The sequence below is a fragment of the Neoarius graeffei genome, chromosome 1, assembly GCF_027579695.1.
Source record: "Neoarius graeffei isolate fNeoGra1 chromosome 1, fNeoGra1.pri, whole genome shotgun sequence".
Classification (NCBI taxonomy): Eukaryota; Metazoa; Chordata; class Actinopteri; order Siluriformes; family Ariidae; genus Neoarius; species Neoarius graeffei.
This window is the reverse complement of record NC_083569.1, coordinates 62,406,674-62,425,461: the sequence shown is the minus strand read 5'-3', so window position 1 is coordinate 62,425,461 and position 18,788 is coordinate 62,406,674. Positions and strand designations below refer to the sequence as shown.

General features: G+C 41.4%; 1 protein-coding gene across 1 annotated transcript; it reads left to right on the top strand.

The window, feature by feature from the left end:
* The first annotated feature begins 7,891 nt into the window (after window positions 1-7,891).
* sb:cb1058 (uncharacterized protein LOC394209 homolog) lies at window positions 7,892-11,509 on the top strand. Its single transcript, XM_060924275.1, has 3 exons — window positions 7,892-7,938; window positions 8,933-9,586; window positions 10,732-11,509. The coding sequence occupies exons 2-3, from the start codon at window positions 8,966-8,968 to the stop codon at window positions 10,873-10,875; spliced, it is 765 nt and encodes a 254-aa protein (XP_060780258.1). The 5' UTR covers window positions 7,892-7,938; window positions 8,933-8,965; the 3' UTR covers window positions 10,876-11,509.
* Window positions 11,510-18,788: the final 7,279 nt, after the last annotated feature.

The following is an 18,788-nucleotide window of genomic DNA, read 5'->3' as shown; positions in this document are numbered from 1 at the left end:
TTACTGACATTAAAAGGTGTAGATAGGATGTTCCCCCATTTAACCCGCACACTTTGGTTAGAGTACCATTAAGCTAAAATTCGTACCAGACTACTGGGGACTCCCCTTTGCTTGAGTTTATTAAACAATTTAAAATGATTGACACGATCAAAAGCTCTCAAAGCATCAATAAAACCTACAAGGACAGTAGAACCCTGTCTCCTATATGCCTCTACAACCTCTTTCAGTGCATAGATACATTGGTCAGTGCTATGCTTAGGCTTGAAGCCAAACTGATTGTCAGTGGTAGTTATGTAGTTACTTACTCTTTCAAGAATTAGACTTTCAAGAACTTTAGAGATAATGCTGGCAAGGGCTATGGGTCTGTAGTTATCAATACTACCAACCTTACCAGCCTTAGCACGCTTAGCATACTATGAAAAGAATGCTGGAGATGGAGTTGCCAGGTAGAAGGAAAAGAAGAAGACCAAAGATGAGATTTATGGATGTGATGAAGGAGGACATGAGGACGGTTGGTGCGACAGAAGAAGATACGGAGGACAGGAGGGGATGGAGGGACATTATCTGCTGTGGCGACCCCTAATGGGAACAGCCGAAAGAAGTAGTAGTAAGAAATGCACTGCTTATAGGTGAATGTCAGGATTAGTCCTTTAATGCTTTATTTTATTAACAATTTAAGAAAGACCTACAGTTCACTCCAGTGAAATTGACCTAAAACAGATTTCATACTTTGTCCCTCTTTAAGGTTGGGTCTTTAAACATTACAGCTTTCTTGCTTTGAGTGATGAAACCTTTCCAGTGTTAATTTCGTTGACGAAGACTATGACGAAAAATATTCATCAACGAACCTTTTTCACGGACGAAAACTAAATAAAAACGAAATAAAAAGTCAGATATGATGACGAAACTGTGACGAAATATAACTGACAGTTTAGTCAACGAATAAAAACGAGACGAAAATGTTAGGGCGGGATGAATGGAGAACAAATCCAATCGAATTACTCTGTTTGTGAGACAGACATTCCAACCTGCAGAAACTCATTTCCGAGAGGTGTCATGACCCCCCCCTCCCCCGCTGATGGGGAAAAAAAGTCACGACAGGTTGGGATGTCTGTAAACCAATCAGGATGCTCTTTGTCTAGCGTGCCCTACATGAACAGGCACACACGCAGTCTCTCTCGTGCTCCCTCGCGCACTCCGTCATATGTGCGATGCAGATATTAATGTTTCGCGTGCATGCTCTTGCTCGCTTGCTCTAGATTCCGGGAGATATTCTCCAATTTGCGGGGCGGCACGGTGGTGTAGTGGTTAGCGCTGTCACCTCACAGCAAGAAGGTCCGGGTTCGAGCCCCGTGGCCGGTGAGGGCCTTTCTGTGCGGAGTTTGCATGTTCTCCCCGTGTCCGCGTGGGTTTCCTCCTGGTGCTCCGGTTTCCCCCACAGTCCAAAGACATGCAGGTTGGGTTAACTGGTGACTCTAAATTGACCGTAGGTGTGAATGTGAGTGTGAATGGTTGTCTGTGTCTATGTGTCAGCCCTGTGATGACCTGGCGACTTGTCCAGGGTGTACCCCGCCTTTCACCCGTAGTCAGCTGGGATAGGCTCCAGCTTGCCTGCGACCCTGTAGAAGGATAAAGCGGCTAGAGATAATGAGATGAGATTCTCCAATTTGCGGGCATCAGGGAGCCACTATCAATATGCGGGAGACTCCCAGAACTTCCGGGAGACTTAGGATGTCTGGTGAGACATCCAAGAAATCCAATCAGAACGAATCTTTTGAGGGCAGGTTGAGCCGCAGAGCCGTTTTAAAAAAAAACGTGGGAAATGCAGGCGCGACACCTAAACAAACGCAGCGGTTACACATGGGGAGAACAGAGTCGAGTGTGGAGACAGAAATGTCAGGGCTTGGACGAAAACGAAGAATTGACGTTTGGTCAAACTTCACATACAACAACAAGGACAACAAGATGGTCTGTAAACCTTGTGGAGCAAAATTCACTGGGAAAAAACACCACCAACTTGAAGCGAGATTTACAGACGACTCATCCAGAAATACATGCGAAGGTAAGCATACATGCTAGGGTTATTTTATCAGCTAATCCACCGTGTTTCTGCTAAAGTTGGAATAAAATAGAAGCTAAAGAAAACAACCTCTGAACTGTATTGATTAGATGATTGTCTAGCTGAATTAATACGAGTATAAATATTCAGTGTCCTCAAATTGAATCGAATGTGTACTATTAAAGTAGATGTTGTGGTGTTGACTGGACAAAGGGTGTGTGTGTGTGTGTGTGTGTGTGAGAGAGAGAGAGAGAGAGAGAGGGAGAGATCTGAGGAGATTGGGCAAGAAAGAAAAAATCACAACTTGATTCCGCCTCTATTCACCCTCACAGATACAGAAGACATCTGATGACAAAGATGACCATGGGCCAAGTGGAAATAAAGTTAGTGCTGCTAGTGCAACTCAGCAGCAGGCCATCTCTACAGCTTTCCTAAGTTCTTCACAGTACAAAACTGAATCGAAGGAACAACAGACCAAGGAGCAGGCCATAGCTAGATGGATTGGACGCACAGGTTTACCACTCACAACGATTGAAGACGAGGACTTTGTGCAAATGATGGAGATAGTAGATAGGAGACTAACAGTTCCAAAGAAAACTAAAATGAACAATTTGATTGAAACACAGTATGAACACGAAAGTCAAAAATTCAAAGAGAGACTGGCTGCTGCCCGGAGAGTATCCATCGGCCTTGACTTGTAGACAAAAAAAGGACTGACAGCCTCATTTCTTGCTATAAGCGCATGCTACTTTTGTGTTGAACAAGGTAAACCTGACCACATATTGTTGGCCCTTGAACAAGTAGTTCACCCACACACTGCACAGTCTATTAAGGCATGTGTGGACAAATGTATGCAAGAGTGGGCTATATACCAAAGGAGAAGATCCTGACGGTAATAACAGACAATGGGAGTAACATGGTGGCAGCCTTTAAAAACACCAAAGCAGAAGAAACCAGCTCTGAGGACGACTCCCCTGGGCCCGCGATGGAAAGTGACTCTGAAATTGATGACCAGCGGTGAGCCATGTTTAGTTTTTTCTTTTACATTACAAGCAATTATCACATGAATGATTTTCTCCGCGGCATGGTGGTGTAGTGGTTAGCGCTGTTGCCTCACAGCAAGAAGGTCTGGGTTCGAGCCCCGTGGCCGGCGAGGGCCTTTCTGTGTGGAGTTTGCATGTTCTCCCCGTGTCCGCGTGGGTTTCCTCCGGGTGCTCCGGTTTCCCCCACAGTCCAAAGACATGCAGGTTAGGTTAACTGGTGACTCTAAATTGAGCGTAGGTGTGAATGTGAGTGTGAATGGTTGTCTGTGTCTATGTGTCAGCCCTGTGATGACCTGGCGACTTGTCCAGGGTGTACCCCGCCTTTCGCCCGTAGTCAGCTGGGATAGGCTCCAGCTTGCCTGCGACCCTGTAGAACAGGATAAAGCGGCTACAGATAATGAGATGAGATGAGATGATTTTCTCCCTGCCACATACTACATATATACAGTATAAACAGACACACACCAGCCATTTTATTAGGTTTAGACTTATTTGATTGTCTTTTCTTATTATTAGGTACCATCATGTCGACATGGAAATGGAACGGACACCTTGTGTGGTGCATACCATTCAACTTGTGGTCCACATGTTGCAGAAAGAGACAACTGTCAAAAGAGTCCTCGATAAAGCAAGGTCTGTGGTGAAGCTCTTTTGCAAGTCCTCAGTTGCAACACAGAGGTTATTGGACCAGTGCGGTGTTGTTGTTGTAAACGACTGCCCCACACGCTGGTCAAGCACATTCAACATGGTCATACGACTCCTCACAGTCAAAGATGCAGTATGTCAAATCCCAAATGACATGGGATGGGACAGTTTGCTTACTAGTGAGTGGCAAAAGCTTTCATCATTGCATGACCTACTGTTGCCTTTTGCGGAACACACTGATGGCGTACGTTGTTTGGTCCGGACCAAACGACCAAACAAACCAAATTTCCCTTGGTCCGGACCTTTTGGGTTGGTCTGAATACAAACCACCGAACTCTGGTCCGGACCAAACAAGCGGACCGAGACCGAACTGCAAGGTCGGACTCGGTCCGGACCAAAGGAACCCTGGTGCGGATCTTTTGGAGGTGTGAAAGCAGACCGGACCTAATCCGACAGTTTTGCTTTTTTGTACCTCGGGAGCTTCCGTCGTTTGTCGAGCATTATGGGAAACAGAGTCTTGACACTCCACCGCAAAGTGCAAACACTGTTTTGGTTGTCAAGGGAACCTTACAACAGTCGTTCAGTCATTCAGACCAGTGGTAGGCTAGACTACAGAGTACAAAAAATGAGTAGGGGGCAAACGTGGGCCGAGGAAGAAACGCGTACCCTTGTGGATATATGGGCAGATGTCCACATATCTGAGCTTTTGGAGAGAACACACAAAAATGCCGACGTGTTTGCTGTATTCAGTGAGAAAATGAAGGAGAAGGGGTTCACGCGCTCCCCAGAACAATGTCGACTAAAAGTGAAGAAACTCCGTCAGACCTACATTAAAATCAGGGACATTCTTTCAAAAAGTGGCGGTGCTAGCGACGCAAAAAAGAAATTCATCTATTGCGTGAAGAGCCAGAACTGTCACAACATGATGTGCGCTCATCAGCGCTATCCTCCGTAGCCGCCTTGCCCTTTGTCGTCGTCGTTGATAAATTACTTGTACAACAGCATAGTAATCGCACAATTGTGAAAACAGTAAAAACTGGAAAAAGCATATAGCTTTGATGAGATTAAAAAGAATAACAGCACGGAAAGCCTCCATGACTACTTTTGAACTTAACGCTTTGTGGGCGTGTCGTCTCTGACCAATAGCTGAACGACCTCAGGGCGCGTGGCTTTGTTGACAGATTTTGGTCCGCTTACTAAAATGTACAGTGTGAAAGCGAACCGCACCAAAATGAAAAAATTAAAAAAACATTTGGTTCGGACCAAAGCAAGTGAACTATCGAACTATCCTGGTCTGAATACACCTTAAACTCTTCAGAGTGACACCACATCTATGTCCCTAGTGGTTCCTGCCCTTTTTGATCTGCTGAGCCACCTAACTGACTTTGCAGAGAACACTCGGTACAGAGACCTCGCCACTCTTGCAGAGAAAATGAGATCAAATCTGAACCAGCATTTTGCTTGCCTCTTGGATTCAACCGATGAAAAATTCTCACTACTTGCAGCAGCTTCCTGCTTTGTCAACCCAACTGTCTGTGAAATCCTTGTTAATGTTGAGGTGGCTGATGGAAATATCCAGGAACTGCTGAAACAGGCAGAAGACTATGTGGTCAAAAGCACTTTCCCACACACAACACATGAGGACCAGTCTGAAGATGATGCAGAAGAAGAGGTTGTTGAGGAACCAGAAGCGGGGCCATCCTCAAAGCAGCCGGTGTTTTGGTTTCTCTCAAAATGCTGCACCACAAGGCCTAAACAGAAAACCCCTACAACCAGCACCAGACAACAGATCATCAAGTACAAGGACGAACTTTCACATCCCATCACTGAGGACACAGGAATAGACTTCTGGCTGAAAAAGAGTGACAGTTTTTATCACAGTTTAAAACCTTTTGCGTTAGACTTGTTGGCTATGCCAGCTTCTCAAGCTTTTGCAGAGAGGGTATTCAGCATCACAAGTGACCTCACAAGAGGATGGCGCAACAGAGGAAGGGTTACATTGGAGCGAAGTGCTTTCCTTAAAATGAACAGAAACAAACTGTAGAACTGTTGCATTCACTGCTATTTACAGCATTTCCTGTAGTAGTATATGCACAACTTGAAAGTTACTGATATGGTATTTGTTTTGATTTTTGTTTAATATGAGAGCAGAGATTTTTTTTTTATTCCATGCAATAATGGCATTACAGCTTAGCATGTCACTTGTCTTGAGTTGAGCTAATTGATACTTTTATTATTACTTAATTATTAACAGAGGAATATTTCATTTTGTGTGCAATGACATTACAACCTATAGTTTTATTATTATTTTTGTGAATTGCACTTTATTTTTCTTTATGCTTTTGAGCAGGCCATATGCTTATTTTAAGGGAGGTTTTTTTTGTGAAAAGGCCATAGTCATGTTTGCATTCAGAATAAAATAAAAATACTTGTTTTGTAGTACAACTGTTACTGTAGATCTGTGTCTGTATTGCATATTCAAACCTTAATACCATTTCATAACAGACTGATGGATACTTCCAATGACCAGAAATTCTGGAGAAACATTTAGTCGACTAAAATCTGCTAATATTTGGTCTACTAAAACTAGACTAAGACTAAAACTCATGATATTTAGTCGACTAAAACTAGACTAAGACTAAACAATTTCAGATGACTAAAATAAGACTAAAACTAAATGTCTCATCTCATTATCTCTAGCCGCTTTATCCTTCTACAGGGTCGCAGGCAAGCTGGAGCCTATCCCAGCTGACTACGGGCGAAAGGCAGGGTACACCCTGGGCAAGTCGCCAGGTCATCACAGGGCTGACACATAGACACAGACAACCATTCACACTCACATTCACACCTACGGTCAATTTAGAGTCACCAGTTAACCTAACCTGCATGTCTTTGGACTGTGGGGGAAACCGGAGCACCCGGAGGAAACCCACGCGGACACGGGGAGAACATGCAAACTCCGCACAGAAAGGCCCTCGCCGGCCCCGGGGCTCGAACCCAGGACCTTCTTGCTGTGAGGCGACAGCGCTAACCACTACACCACCGTGCCGCCTCTAAAACTAAATGTGTTATTCAAAAGACTAAGACTAAGTCAGAATTTGCTGACAAAATTAACACTAAACCTTTCACAGCTGTATATTTGTTAACAAACAAGAACATAAAGTTTGTTTCCACCTCCATCTATTAGTTGAACACATTATGACCTTGCATTAAGACCTGGTGTACCTGTGCTCATGTTTGATCAGTATGGTCATGTTATTAGATGAGTAATAGCTCTGTTGTCTATAAAATTCACCATCAATACACGCCCCTCTTAATGACTCCTAACCACATCCTATCTGAATCTGATGCTTTCCTCACATTACTGTTCATCGGCACCGGTAGGCACAGCTGCAAAACAGCTGCTGCATTGGCTCACGTGTGATGATCCTTGCCTGACGTTCAGAGTGGGAGGGGTGAAACTGACTCACTAATGAAATCCTGTGGCATATGAGATTACTCATACACTCTTAAAGGAACATTATCAAGGATTAACCTTTTACTGCTTTTCAAGTCTTTATTTGTTAAACGACACACCTACTGCTTCCAGGGATATGCTGCATTCCTTTACTACTCCCTGTCTTGGGCACCTATTCATTAAAGTTGACAATTTTATAGGTGTGCTTTGTCGTTGTTGTTTTTTTTCAACTTTGTCGAAATCTTCTTTCCATGACACTTTTATAAAATAATAAAACCAATAGAAATGATATATTTCCTATGTGAAACTGCATGATTCATTATGTACCTTCATGATGGTCCTCTACAGATGTTTTTCCCACTAAAGGAAAAGAACCACCTCAAATACAAACATTTGTAGCCCCAAACTCCAGTTTACTAGCTTTATTCGGAGTGTTCACACTGCTCATATGGTGTTTTTTAATCGTTCCTATTGGAAGGCATTGCATGCTTAGTGTACATAATGTGTAAATATTGCTAAGCCTTGATAATAGTTATCACGGACAAAACCCATGGAGATTGTGAGTTGGAGAAAGTGATTATTTGTTTTAATGACGACAGGTTTAGGCAGAGTCTGTGACGACAGTGTGTGTGTGTGTGTGTGTGTGTGTGTGTGTGTGTGTGTGAGGTGAGCTGAGAGAGTACTGATTTTGCACACACACGCACACAGCCAAACCTGGTGAGAACACCCAGCAGGTAAGCGACTCACCTCTCATTTTCTTACATTCTTGAAACAAATCATGCTTTTACTAAGGTAGAAAACGGCTTAAGAGCCACTCGGATATTGTGTATAAGTGTATTATTTGATATAGGAATATTCACTGTTTCTGTGTGATTAACACAGACAACATCAGTGTTTCACTGTATTCAGGAATAGAAAGACTAGAAAGCCTGTTCATCCTCGTTATGGAAGCGGAGTCTAAGGACAGCTGTTGAATTTGGTCAGTTTTTGTGTAACCGTTACACTCCAGCAAATAGTTCTGACTATTCATTAAAGTATTCATGTTCTACAAAATCACATTTGACATAAATGGTGAAATGACAATCTCTCTTAGATTTCAATCATCAATGAGTTTTGAGCAAAGTTCCTTTCTCGGTACAGGGAAACGTGTAAAAATGATTGTCTGTCTGTAGTATTTACACATATAATACAGATGAGATGAGCAAAGATTGGGTTGAACGATGCTGGATTATTTTTTTAAGACCATAAATATCTGCAGCCGACCATTTAAATCAAATGAACATAGGATGTACTATATTTGCCTGAACAATAGACATGAATATGGACATGTAATATCACCAGATCTGTTCAGAGTCCTGTGTGATAGTAGGTTTCAGTCACACACATCTTGGCATGAGTAACAGTTCCAGCATGACAAAAGAGAGTCAAAGTTAAAGTGAGGCTGGAGCTTCTCTTATCTATCAGGACATGAGACACACAGACACATGGATACGTCAAACACACACGCAGGCACTTGAACTTTAACCATTGCCATGTTGATGAGGTGATCTGCACAAGAGATATATATAATAAGTACCTAGCAATAACCTTCAAAGCTTTCTAAGCATCTTTGATATCAGGCAAGGTTCCTCTACCAAACTATTTACCGTTTGTTATTTCTGAGGTCACAGACAAAACAGAACATTGTTTTATTAACGTCTTGCTTCCTTTCCTGCCTCTTCCCTACAGCTAAGTGATAACATCAGCGACTTGGGAAAAATCATGACGATCAGCAAAAGCTCCAAGAAGCAAAAGGCTCCTCGGTCTCCTCCTTTCCTAGACCGGGCCAGTGGATTCTATGGACGTTTAGATGAAATAGAAACAGAGTTCAGGGTAGAGGTGCAGATCACACAGAAACAACCATCAGCAAAGCCTGTGGCAGGAGAAATGAACAGCAGAGAGCTGCCAGATGACCAAGAGCACTGTGTGTGTGATTTCAGCGAGGGCCTAATGGAAGATGACGGAGCCACCCTGCTGAAGAGGAAGCCAAGCCGACTGAGCCGGCGCTGGAGCAGGAAAAGCTCCAAGAGGGCCAAGTCTGATAAATCGTCCCTGGAGATGGATATCGAAAACACTGAGACTGAGGTGGCGCCTTCCATTAACCCGAGCCTGCATATGCACTTAGAAACTCAGCCTGAAACAGGATCCGGCAGCAGAGCTCCAGAACCCATGTTAATCCACTTCTCCATAAGAGAGGAAGATGATGATCAGAAACTCCTTCCTGAAGGAAAGGAGAGACATTGTGGGATGAAGGAGAAAAGGAGAGAACAAGAGGTGGAGGGGAAAACAGACGTAGAGAACATGAAGGTCGTTAAAAGGAGCTCGCTTAGGAATTATCATAAGGTGAGATACTGCAAGGTTATGACATAAGAGATAAAACTTAATCTCAGCACGGTTTCCTGATATAATATGACCTGTTTATGGTTGGTGAAATTATTACTCAGTAAGGTTTTTGGAAATCACCGAAGGTATTTGTATCACTCTATAGTGGAAATAACAACTTAAATGTAACATAGTAGTAAGGTGGTTTTGTTTTTCCACCACACCTTCATATCAGTATTTCAAGAAAGAGCCTGTGCCAGCACAAATTACACTTGCATAAGTACATCTATGGATACTGTTTAATTCTCCGGTGATGTCATCCGTACTGTATAATGAGGACATTTTATGGTGGCCAAAGTTCCTTTTTCTAACACAGATAAAAAGATAAGGTTTGTTAACTTATCCTTTGCAATAGATGTTTTCCACAATATGACATAATCAGAGTCTTCCTCCTGTTGTTTTCTATTTTATCATGTTTATACTCTTTGCTTCATGATGAACCATTGCTCCTGTCCATCTATTCCACAATCTTTTTGTTTACACTGTACACACAACAAGAGGAAAGGGAGGGAACGGGTTTAAATAGCTAACTGAGATTTAGCTTTAACTCTCTGCTAACACTCAGTAATCGTGCTTACTGTAGAAATATCGATGACCAACTATACCAAACGTATTCTCATCTCATCTCATTATCTCTAGCCGCTTTATCCTTCTACAGGGTCGCAGGCAAGCTGGAGCCTATCCCAGCTGACTACGGGCGAAAGGCGGGGTACACCCTGGACAAGTCGCCAGGTCATCACAGGGCTGACACATAGACACAGACAACCATTCACACTCACATTCACACCTACGCTCAATTTAGAGTCACCAGTTAACCTAACCTGCATGTCTTTGGACTGTGGGGGAAACCGGAGCACCCGGAGGAAACCCACGCGGACACGGGGAGAACATGCAAACTCCGCACAGAAAGGCCCTCGCCGGCCCCGGGGCTCGAACCCAGGACCTTCTTGCTGTGAGGCGACAGCGCTAACCACTACACCACCGTGCCTCCCCCAAACGTATTCTTCAAAGGTTTATTTTTTTGTAAACATAGTTTACATTCTGTTTCTGCACTACACAGATTGCTGCACATGTCAAATGAAAACTGATTTGTTTTGGCTTTTTAGGTTTTGGATAAAGCATTCCGACGAGGATGGGAGACCTTCGTTGCTAACTTGTACAGTGTGACCCTCTCTCCTGTTTCCTCGTCCGTGTCCTCACCAAGCAAGTCTGAAATGGACAGGAAAACTGCTTTGGCAGAGTTTAAATAATACTGAATTAGATACTGATTATTTGAATGATAAATTATACATTTCAGTTGTTAATTGCCTGAAAATGTGTTCACGTAGTAATCACTGTTATTACATGAATTTTTGTAATCTGTATTTACATTTGATTTATATCCACCAGAATAACCTATTTTAATAATGTTACTACAGTATCTCGCATGGGTCTTGTTTGAGGATGGTTTCTGTTATATAACCTGAAAATGGTTAATTTCTTGAAAGTGGCTGTGAGCTTCTTGTTTTGGTTCTGATATGGGTGCAGGGCGATTTATGGTGAATTTATGTTACTGTTCAAAAAGCTTTCGTCTCACAGAAGAACAACAATCTCACAAAACCTAATGGAATCATTTAAGGACTTGTTCTGAATGTTGTAAAACTGACTGAGCTACGAACAGTGTTATGGAGACAGAGGTCTTTGGTGTAATTTATCTTTGCGAGCAGGCAATCTGCCATGACCAAGGGACTAAAACTCCAACACTGGGAGCTCATATCTATTTGGCTTTGAAGTCCATGACTGAGCCAGCTGACTGAGTTATTTACGTATATGGATCATAGGATGTAATGAACTTATCATAATATCAGGACTACAAAGAAATAAAATATGCATTCATTGTAAAAAAAAAAAACATGTCTGGGCAAAGGTTATTCTCTGAGAGCTGATAATGTACATATTTGGTTGGAAAATAACTAACACATTTAAAGGGCATATCCTGGACCAAATTCGTTTTTTTTTTTTAAATATGAAAGTATGTCCCTTTACACACTCATCCAGAAGGGTAATTTTGCACAAGGCCATCTGTCTACAGCAGAAAAAAATAAAATAACAAAACACATCTGGAAAAATCCCAAGGGAGTCTGGAGCCAGATTCGTGACGTCACCTGCAGAAGCGCCAGCAGGCTGCGCGAGCTTTGCACGGTTTCAGTGCACAGCCTGTGTAGACCAAGTTTAGCAGCTAGCGATTTTGCATTGAAATATGGAATTGTCACCTGAGCGCAATGTGGGAAACGATGAGTACTAATCCCATCAAGATTGGTGTTGCTACACCCTCCTACGATACATCTGTTAACCATTTTAATAATTACATGATAACGTTGAAAAAATTTGCAGAAAACCACCAGGTCGTTTTCTCATAAACAAACCAGCGCTGACGTAGGATTCAGAGGGAGGCGTCCCGCACGCGACGTCACGAAAATCAGTGTTTGCCGGGAAATCCAAATGCCAAGTTTTTTCAGAGGCGGACCAATTCGCCTCAAATGGCTTGATTTCAACAGAATTTTTCTGGTATTGCACACAAAATGTGACAGATATTTGACCAAAGTTTAATATAAAATAGGAGAATTACATTGATCTTGCTCCTGTATTTACCCGTGATATGCACTTTAAGCTTATATGCGCTTACTTGAGGCGGCATGGTGATGTAGTGGTTAGTACTGTCGCCTCACAGCAAGAAGGTTCTGGGTTTGAGGCCAATGACCGATGGGGGCCTTTCTGTGTAGAGTTTGCATGTTCTCCCCGTATCTGGGTAATCTAGTTTCCCCAAAGACATGCACTTAGGTTAACTGCCTACTCTAAATCCACCATAAGTGTGTGAATGTGCAGAAAAGAACTGGCCACCCTACTGCTGCAATTCTGGCCAAGTCAACCAAAGATGGTTCGTCTCAAGCCTGCGTCAGGTTAGGCAGCGATGACGACTGTTACTTGAATGGGGGAATTCAGATAACAGTTAACCTTTAACTTATTTGCAGCACCTGATACACAACTGGGAGTCTCTAGCACGCCCTCCAGCGTCTGTACAGGTCAGGTACAATAATTATAATTTCCCTGATGACCACATTCACACTCTAAAGTGGATAGTTGTAGGTTTACATTTTTTATAAATGATTTCAAAATGTAAACGTTAAATAAGAATGCCAAAAACTCTCTCTTTTTACATTTGTCCCTGAATGATTTGGCTACTTTCAGCACTTTTTGCACTATTTTGCATTGCTGCCCTATTCTTCCTCTGTGTCATGTTTATTCCTCTGTTATGGTTTATGTGGAGTTTCCCTTGACTTTTGATGTACGTAATTTGGATCCTAGTTGCACAGATTAGTGAGAATGCAATATAATATGCCTGCAATGCCACTAAAACACTCCTGAAACAGAACAGCACTTTCCAACTGAATAAACAATGAATTCTTCAGGAAATCACATTCTGAATGTATTTCACATAATGGAAAAATGAATGCATTTGGTAGCACAGTACATCACACATTAGAGTGATCGCTCTCTCAAACACACACACTAATAATAATAAGCAATATGGCCAAAAGTATGTGGACATCTGACCATCACACCCATATGTGGGCCTTCTTCAAACTGTTGCCACAGTGTTAGAAACATACAATTTTTTTACAATGTCCTTGTACATTGTAGCATTATGAGTACAATTTTTCTTCACTGGAACTCAAGGGCCCAAACATGCTGTTCCAGGTTATTATAACAGCAAAGGGGGATTCAATCTGGAATGGGATGTTCCACAAGCACATGTGAGTGTAATGGTCATGCGTCCACAAACTTTTGGCCATATAGTGTGTGTAATTTGATCCTTTTTTAAACTCATGTGGACAGGCAGAAATTTTAGACTTTTATGACGGACAATTGGTACAATTATAAAATTATAATATTTATTTGTATTTGCATTGAGATACATGCATGAAATTTGCACTCTTTGGAAATACAAATATATTTGTCAGGTCATGAAGAACTTTTGCCATAAAGTCATAAAGGACTAGTGGCTGAATCCCCAGTGACTTCCTTCTCTTTATGGAAATGTACTTTTTTATTGACAGTTTCCTTATGTACAAACAACTTGGCTTGACATTCAGCTGGACTTCATCTTTGTATTAGATCAATAGGCTCAGGTGCATATCACAAAAAAGCAAATCAGAACATACAAGAGGTTGGGGAAAAATAAATGAATAAAAATGAAATAAGTAAATAAAAAGAAAGAAAGAGCTTTTTTGTAAGTCATATTTTTCCATTATGCTATAATTCTTGCCAAGTCTCATTTTATATATGCAGTACTGTGCAAAAGTCTTAGCACCCTACTTTTTTCATACAAACTTTGCTATAGATTTCTCTTTTATGACTTCTACATGGGGGCGGCACGGTGGTGTAGTGGTTAGCGCTGTCGCCTCACAGCAAGAAGGTCCAGGTTTGAGCCCCGTGGCCGGCGAGGGCCTTTCTGTGCGGAGTTTGCATGTTCTCCCCGTGTCCGCGTGGGTTTCCTCCGGGTGCTCCGGTTTCCCCCACAGTCCAAAGACATGCAGGTTAGGTTAACTGGTGACTCTAAATTGAGCGTAGGTGTGAATGTGAGTGTGAATGGTTGTCTGTGTCTATGTCTCAGCCCTGTGATGACCTAGCGACTTGTCCAGGGTGTACCCCGCCTTTCGCCCGTAGTCAGCTGGGATAGGCTCCAGCTTGCCTGCGACCCTGTAGAACAGGATAAAGTGGCTACAGATAATGAGATGAGATGAGACTTCTACATGATCAAGTCAGTACAAAAACATTTTAGAGTCCAAACGTTCATTTTCCAGCACAAAATTAAATGTTACAGAAAAAAAAAGTTTGTATTTGAGCAGCATATTACAACCCCGATTCCAAAAAAGTTGGGACAAAGTACAAATTGTAAATAAAAACGGAATGCAATGATGTGGAAGTTTCAAAATTCCAGATTTTATTCAGAATAGAACATAGATGACATATCAAATGTTTAAACTGAGAAAATGTATCATTTAAAGAGAAAAATTAGGTGATTTTAAATTTCATGACAACAACACATCTCAAAAAAGTTGGGACAAGGCCATGTTTACCACTGTGAGACATCCCCTTTTCTCTTTACAACAGTCTGTAAACGTCTGGGGACTGAGGAGACAAGTTGCTCAAGTTTAGGGATAGGAATGTTAACCCATTCTTGTCTAATGTAGGATTCTAGTTGCTCAACTGTCTTAGGTCTTTTTTGTCGTATCTTCCGTTTTATGATGCGCCAAATGTTTTCTATGGGTGAAAGATCTGGACTGCAGGCTGGCCAGTTCAGTACCTGGACCCTTCTTCTACGCAGCCATGATGCTGTAATTGATGCAGTATGTGGTTTGGCATTGTCATGTTGGAAAATGCAAGGTCTTCCCTGAAAGAGACGTTGTCTGGATGAGAGCACATGTTGCTCTAGAACCTGGATATACCTTTCAGCATCGATGGTGTCTTTCCAGATGTGTAAGCTGCCCATGCCACACACACTAATGCAACCCCATACCATCAGAGATGCAGGCTTCTGAACTGAGCGCTGATAACAACTTGGGTCGTCCTTCTCCTCTTTAGTCCGAATGACACGGCGTCCCTGATTTCCATAAAGAACTTCAAATTTTGATTTGTCTGACCACAGAACAGTTTTCCACTTTGCCACAGTCCATTTTAAATGAGCCTTGGCCCAGAGAAGACGTCTGCGCTTCTGGATCGTGTTTAGATACGGCTTCTTCTTTGAACTATAGAGTTTTAGCTGGCAACGGCAGATGGTATGGTGAATTGTGTTCACAGATAATGTTCTCTGGAAATATTCCTGAGCCCATTTTGTGATTTCCAATACAGAAGGATGCCTGTATGTGATGCAGTGCCGTCTAAGGGCCTGAAGATCACGGGCACCCAGTATGGTTTTCCAGCCTTGACCCTTACGCACAGAGATTCTTCCAGATTCTCTGAATCTTTTGATGATATTATGCACTGTAGATGATGATATGTTCAAACTCTTTGCAATTTTACACTGTCGAACTCCTTTCTGATATTGCTCCACTATTTGTCGGTGCAGAATTAGGGGGATTGGTGATCCTCTTCCCATCTTTACTTCTGAGAGCCGCTGCCACTCCAAGATGCTCTTTTTATACCCAGTCATGTTAATGACCTATTGCCAATTGACCTAATGAGTTGCAATTTGGTCCTCCAGCTGTTCCTTTTTTGTACCTTTAACTTTTCCAGCCTCTTATTGCCCGTCCCAACTTTTTTGAGATGTGTTACTGTCATGAAATTTCAAATGAGCCAATATTTGGCATGAAATTTCAAAACGTCTCACTTTCGACATTTGATATGTTGTCTATGTTCTATTGTGAATACAATATCAGTTTTTGAGATTTGTAAATTATTGCATTCCATTTTTATTTACAATTTGTACTTTGTCCCAACTTTTTTGGAATCGGGGTTGTACATAAGAGAGCACTTTTCAGATTATAAAAGAAAACATAATGAAGGCTGCTGGGTTTTGGTGCAAAATGAAGAAGCGAGTGTGACAAAGTGTCCAGAAGAACTGTGGCTGGTTCTGTAAGACGCTCAGTAAAACCTACAGCTCATTTCCTTATAAAACTGCACTCATTGTACCTGAGACTACTTTTTTCCCTTTTTTTTTAAAGCAAAGGGTTGTCTCACAGCAAATTACTTTCATTTATTATGGCTTACTGCTGTTTATAGTATTTTTTAAATGTTGAAATATTTAATTTCATTATTTTTTAAGTCATTTTTTCGACAGAATTTCTTTACATGTACCAAAACCCACATAACTCAGGTTTAACCTTCATTTGATTTGATTTGATTTATTTGGTAAATAATGAAAAACATATAACAAATATGAAAGACATTAAGAACCAGGATAGCACATGAAAGTGAAAACACTTATTTCCAGTGTGGTCCTAGGAATCACATAACTATCATGGACACATGACTACAAAAAAAAAAAAAAAAATTATAAAAAGAACAAAAACTAAAAATATATAAAAAAGTGTTATTTTCCTGGTCTATGGGTTGATTAAAAAAATATAATTTAACTGCAGACTTAAAATTAACTAAACTATTTATGGATTTATGGCGGCACAGTGGTGTCATGGTTAGCACTGTCGCCTCACAGCAAGAAGGTCCGGGTTCGAGCCCAGCAGCCGGCGAGGGCCTTTCTGTGTGGAGTTTGCATGTTCTCCCCGTGTCCGCCTGGGTTTCATCTGGGTGCTCCGGTTTCCCCCACAGTCCAAAGACATGCAGGTTAGGTTAACTGGTGACTCTAAATTGAGCGTAGGTGTGAGTGTGAGTGTAAATGGTTGTCTGTGTCTCTGTGTCAGCCCTGTGATGACCTGGCGACTTGTCCAGGGTGTACCCCGCCTTTCACCCATAGTCAGCTGTGATAGGCTCCAGCTTGCCTGTGACCCTGTAGGACAGGATAAGCGGCTACAGATAATGGATGGATGGATTTATGGATTTAATATGGCCTGGAAGAGCATTCCAGGCCTTGATACCTGTGTACATAAAAGTGGAAGCACCATAAGGACCTATGTGAGGTATCTGCAAAGAAGTGCCACTTGACCTTGTGTTAAAGGAATGGGAATTTTGTAGAGCTGAACTGGCCTGAAAGAAAATATGGTGCATTAACGTGGAGCATTTTGAAGGTTAGGTTCAGCTTCAACTGGATATGACTGGCAACATATTTACCTGCTTAAATTCTGGTGGAAGTGTAGCAGTTGAGGCAGCCATGGCCTGAAAGTTAAAGAAGCAGCCTTGGGCCCAAAGCGTTGCTGGTTCGATTCCTGGGACCAGCAGGAAAATGTGAGTGGAGTGGAGTTGAGTGAATGAACAGAACTTTCCCCTCATGGCTGAAGTGCCTTTGAGCAAGGCCCCTAACCCCTCAACTGCTCCCTGGGCACTGGAGCAAAGCTGCCCACTGCTCTGGGTATGTGTGTGTGCTCATTGCTCACTTGTGTGTGCATACATGTGTTCACTACTTCAGATGGGTTCAATACAGAGGAAGAATTTCGCAAGTGTGTGATGAATACAGCTGTTCTTTCTTTCATACGGTATGAATTAAAGTCTAATGCAGTGCGCTTTATGTCCTATAGGGGGCTATCTGAGATTTGATATGAAGTCGAGGGTGAGCATTACCGGAAGTGACGTCTGAATAGCGTCTCAAAAAAACTACGAATATTAACCTGTTTAATATTTATGAGAATTTTGTATCAGATATGCTTTGTGAAATAGATGACTGAAAAGTAAAAATAGTTTAGGAACTTTTCAAAGCTTTTTTTTTTCAACACAATACAATACAACAAAGCCAATCATTTAAAGGAAATACACAGACATCAGATATTAACAGAAAGAATAAAAAAAACCCTAACATATAATGAATGCAAGTAATCAATTATGTAAAGAGTTAGCAGATCACCTATTCAATACTGTGCTAATAAAACACAACAGTCTGTCATTTCTTGAATTTTTCTTAACTAGATTTGGTATGAAGTCGAGCGTGAGCATTACCGGAAGTGACGTCTGAATAGCGTCTCAAAAAAACTACGAATATTAACCTGTTTAATATTTATAAGAATTTTGTATCAGAAATGCTTTGTGAAATAGATGATTGAAAAGTAAAAATAGTTTAGGAACTTTTTAAAGGGTTTTTTTAACACAATACAATACAACAAAGCCAATCATTTAAAGGAAATACATAGACATCAGATATTAACAGAAAGAATAAAAAAACTAACATATAATGAATGCAAGTAATCAATTATGTAAAGAGTTAGCAGATCACCTATTCAATACTGTGCTAATAAGACACAACAGTTTGTTATTTCTTGAATTTTTCTTAACTAGGTTCGGTATGAAGTCTCGCGTGAGCATGACCGGAAGTGACGTCTGAATAGCGTCTCAAAAAACTACGAATATTAACCTGTTTAATATTTATGAGAATTTTGTATCAGATATGCTTTGTGAAATAGATGATTGAAAAATAAAAATAGTTTAGGAACTTTTTAAAGGTTTTTTTTTTTTTTTTTACAATTTCCGGTGGGATTTTTAAGGGGGCGGGATTTAGGGGTCTGAATAAAAAGCAGCA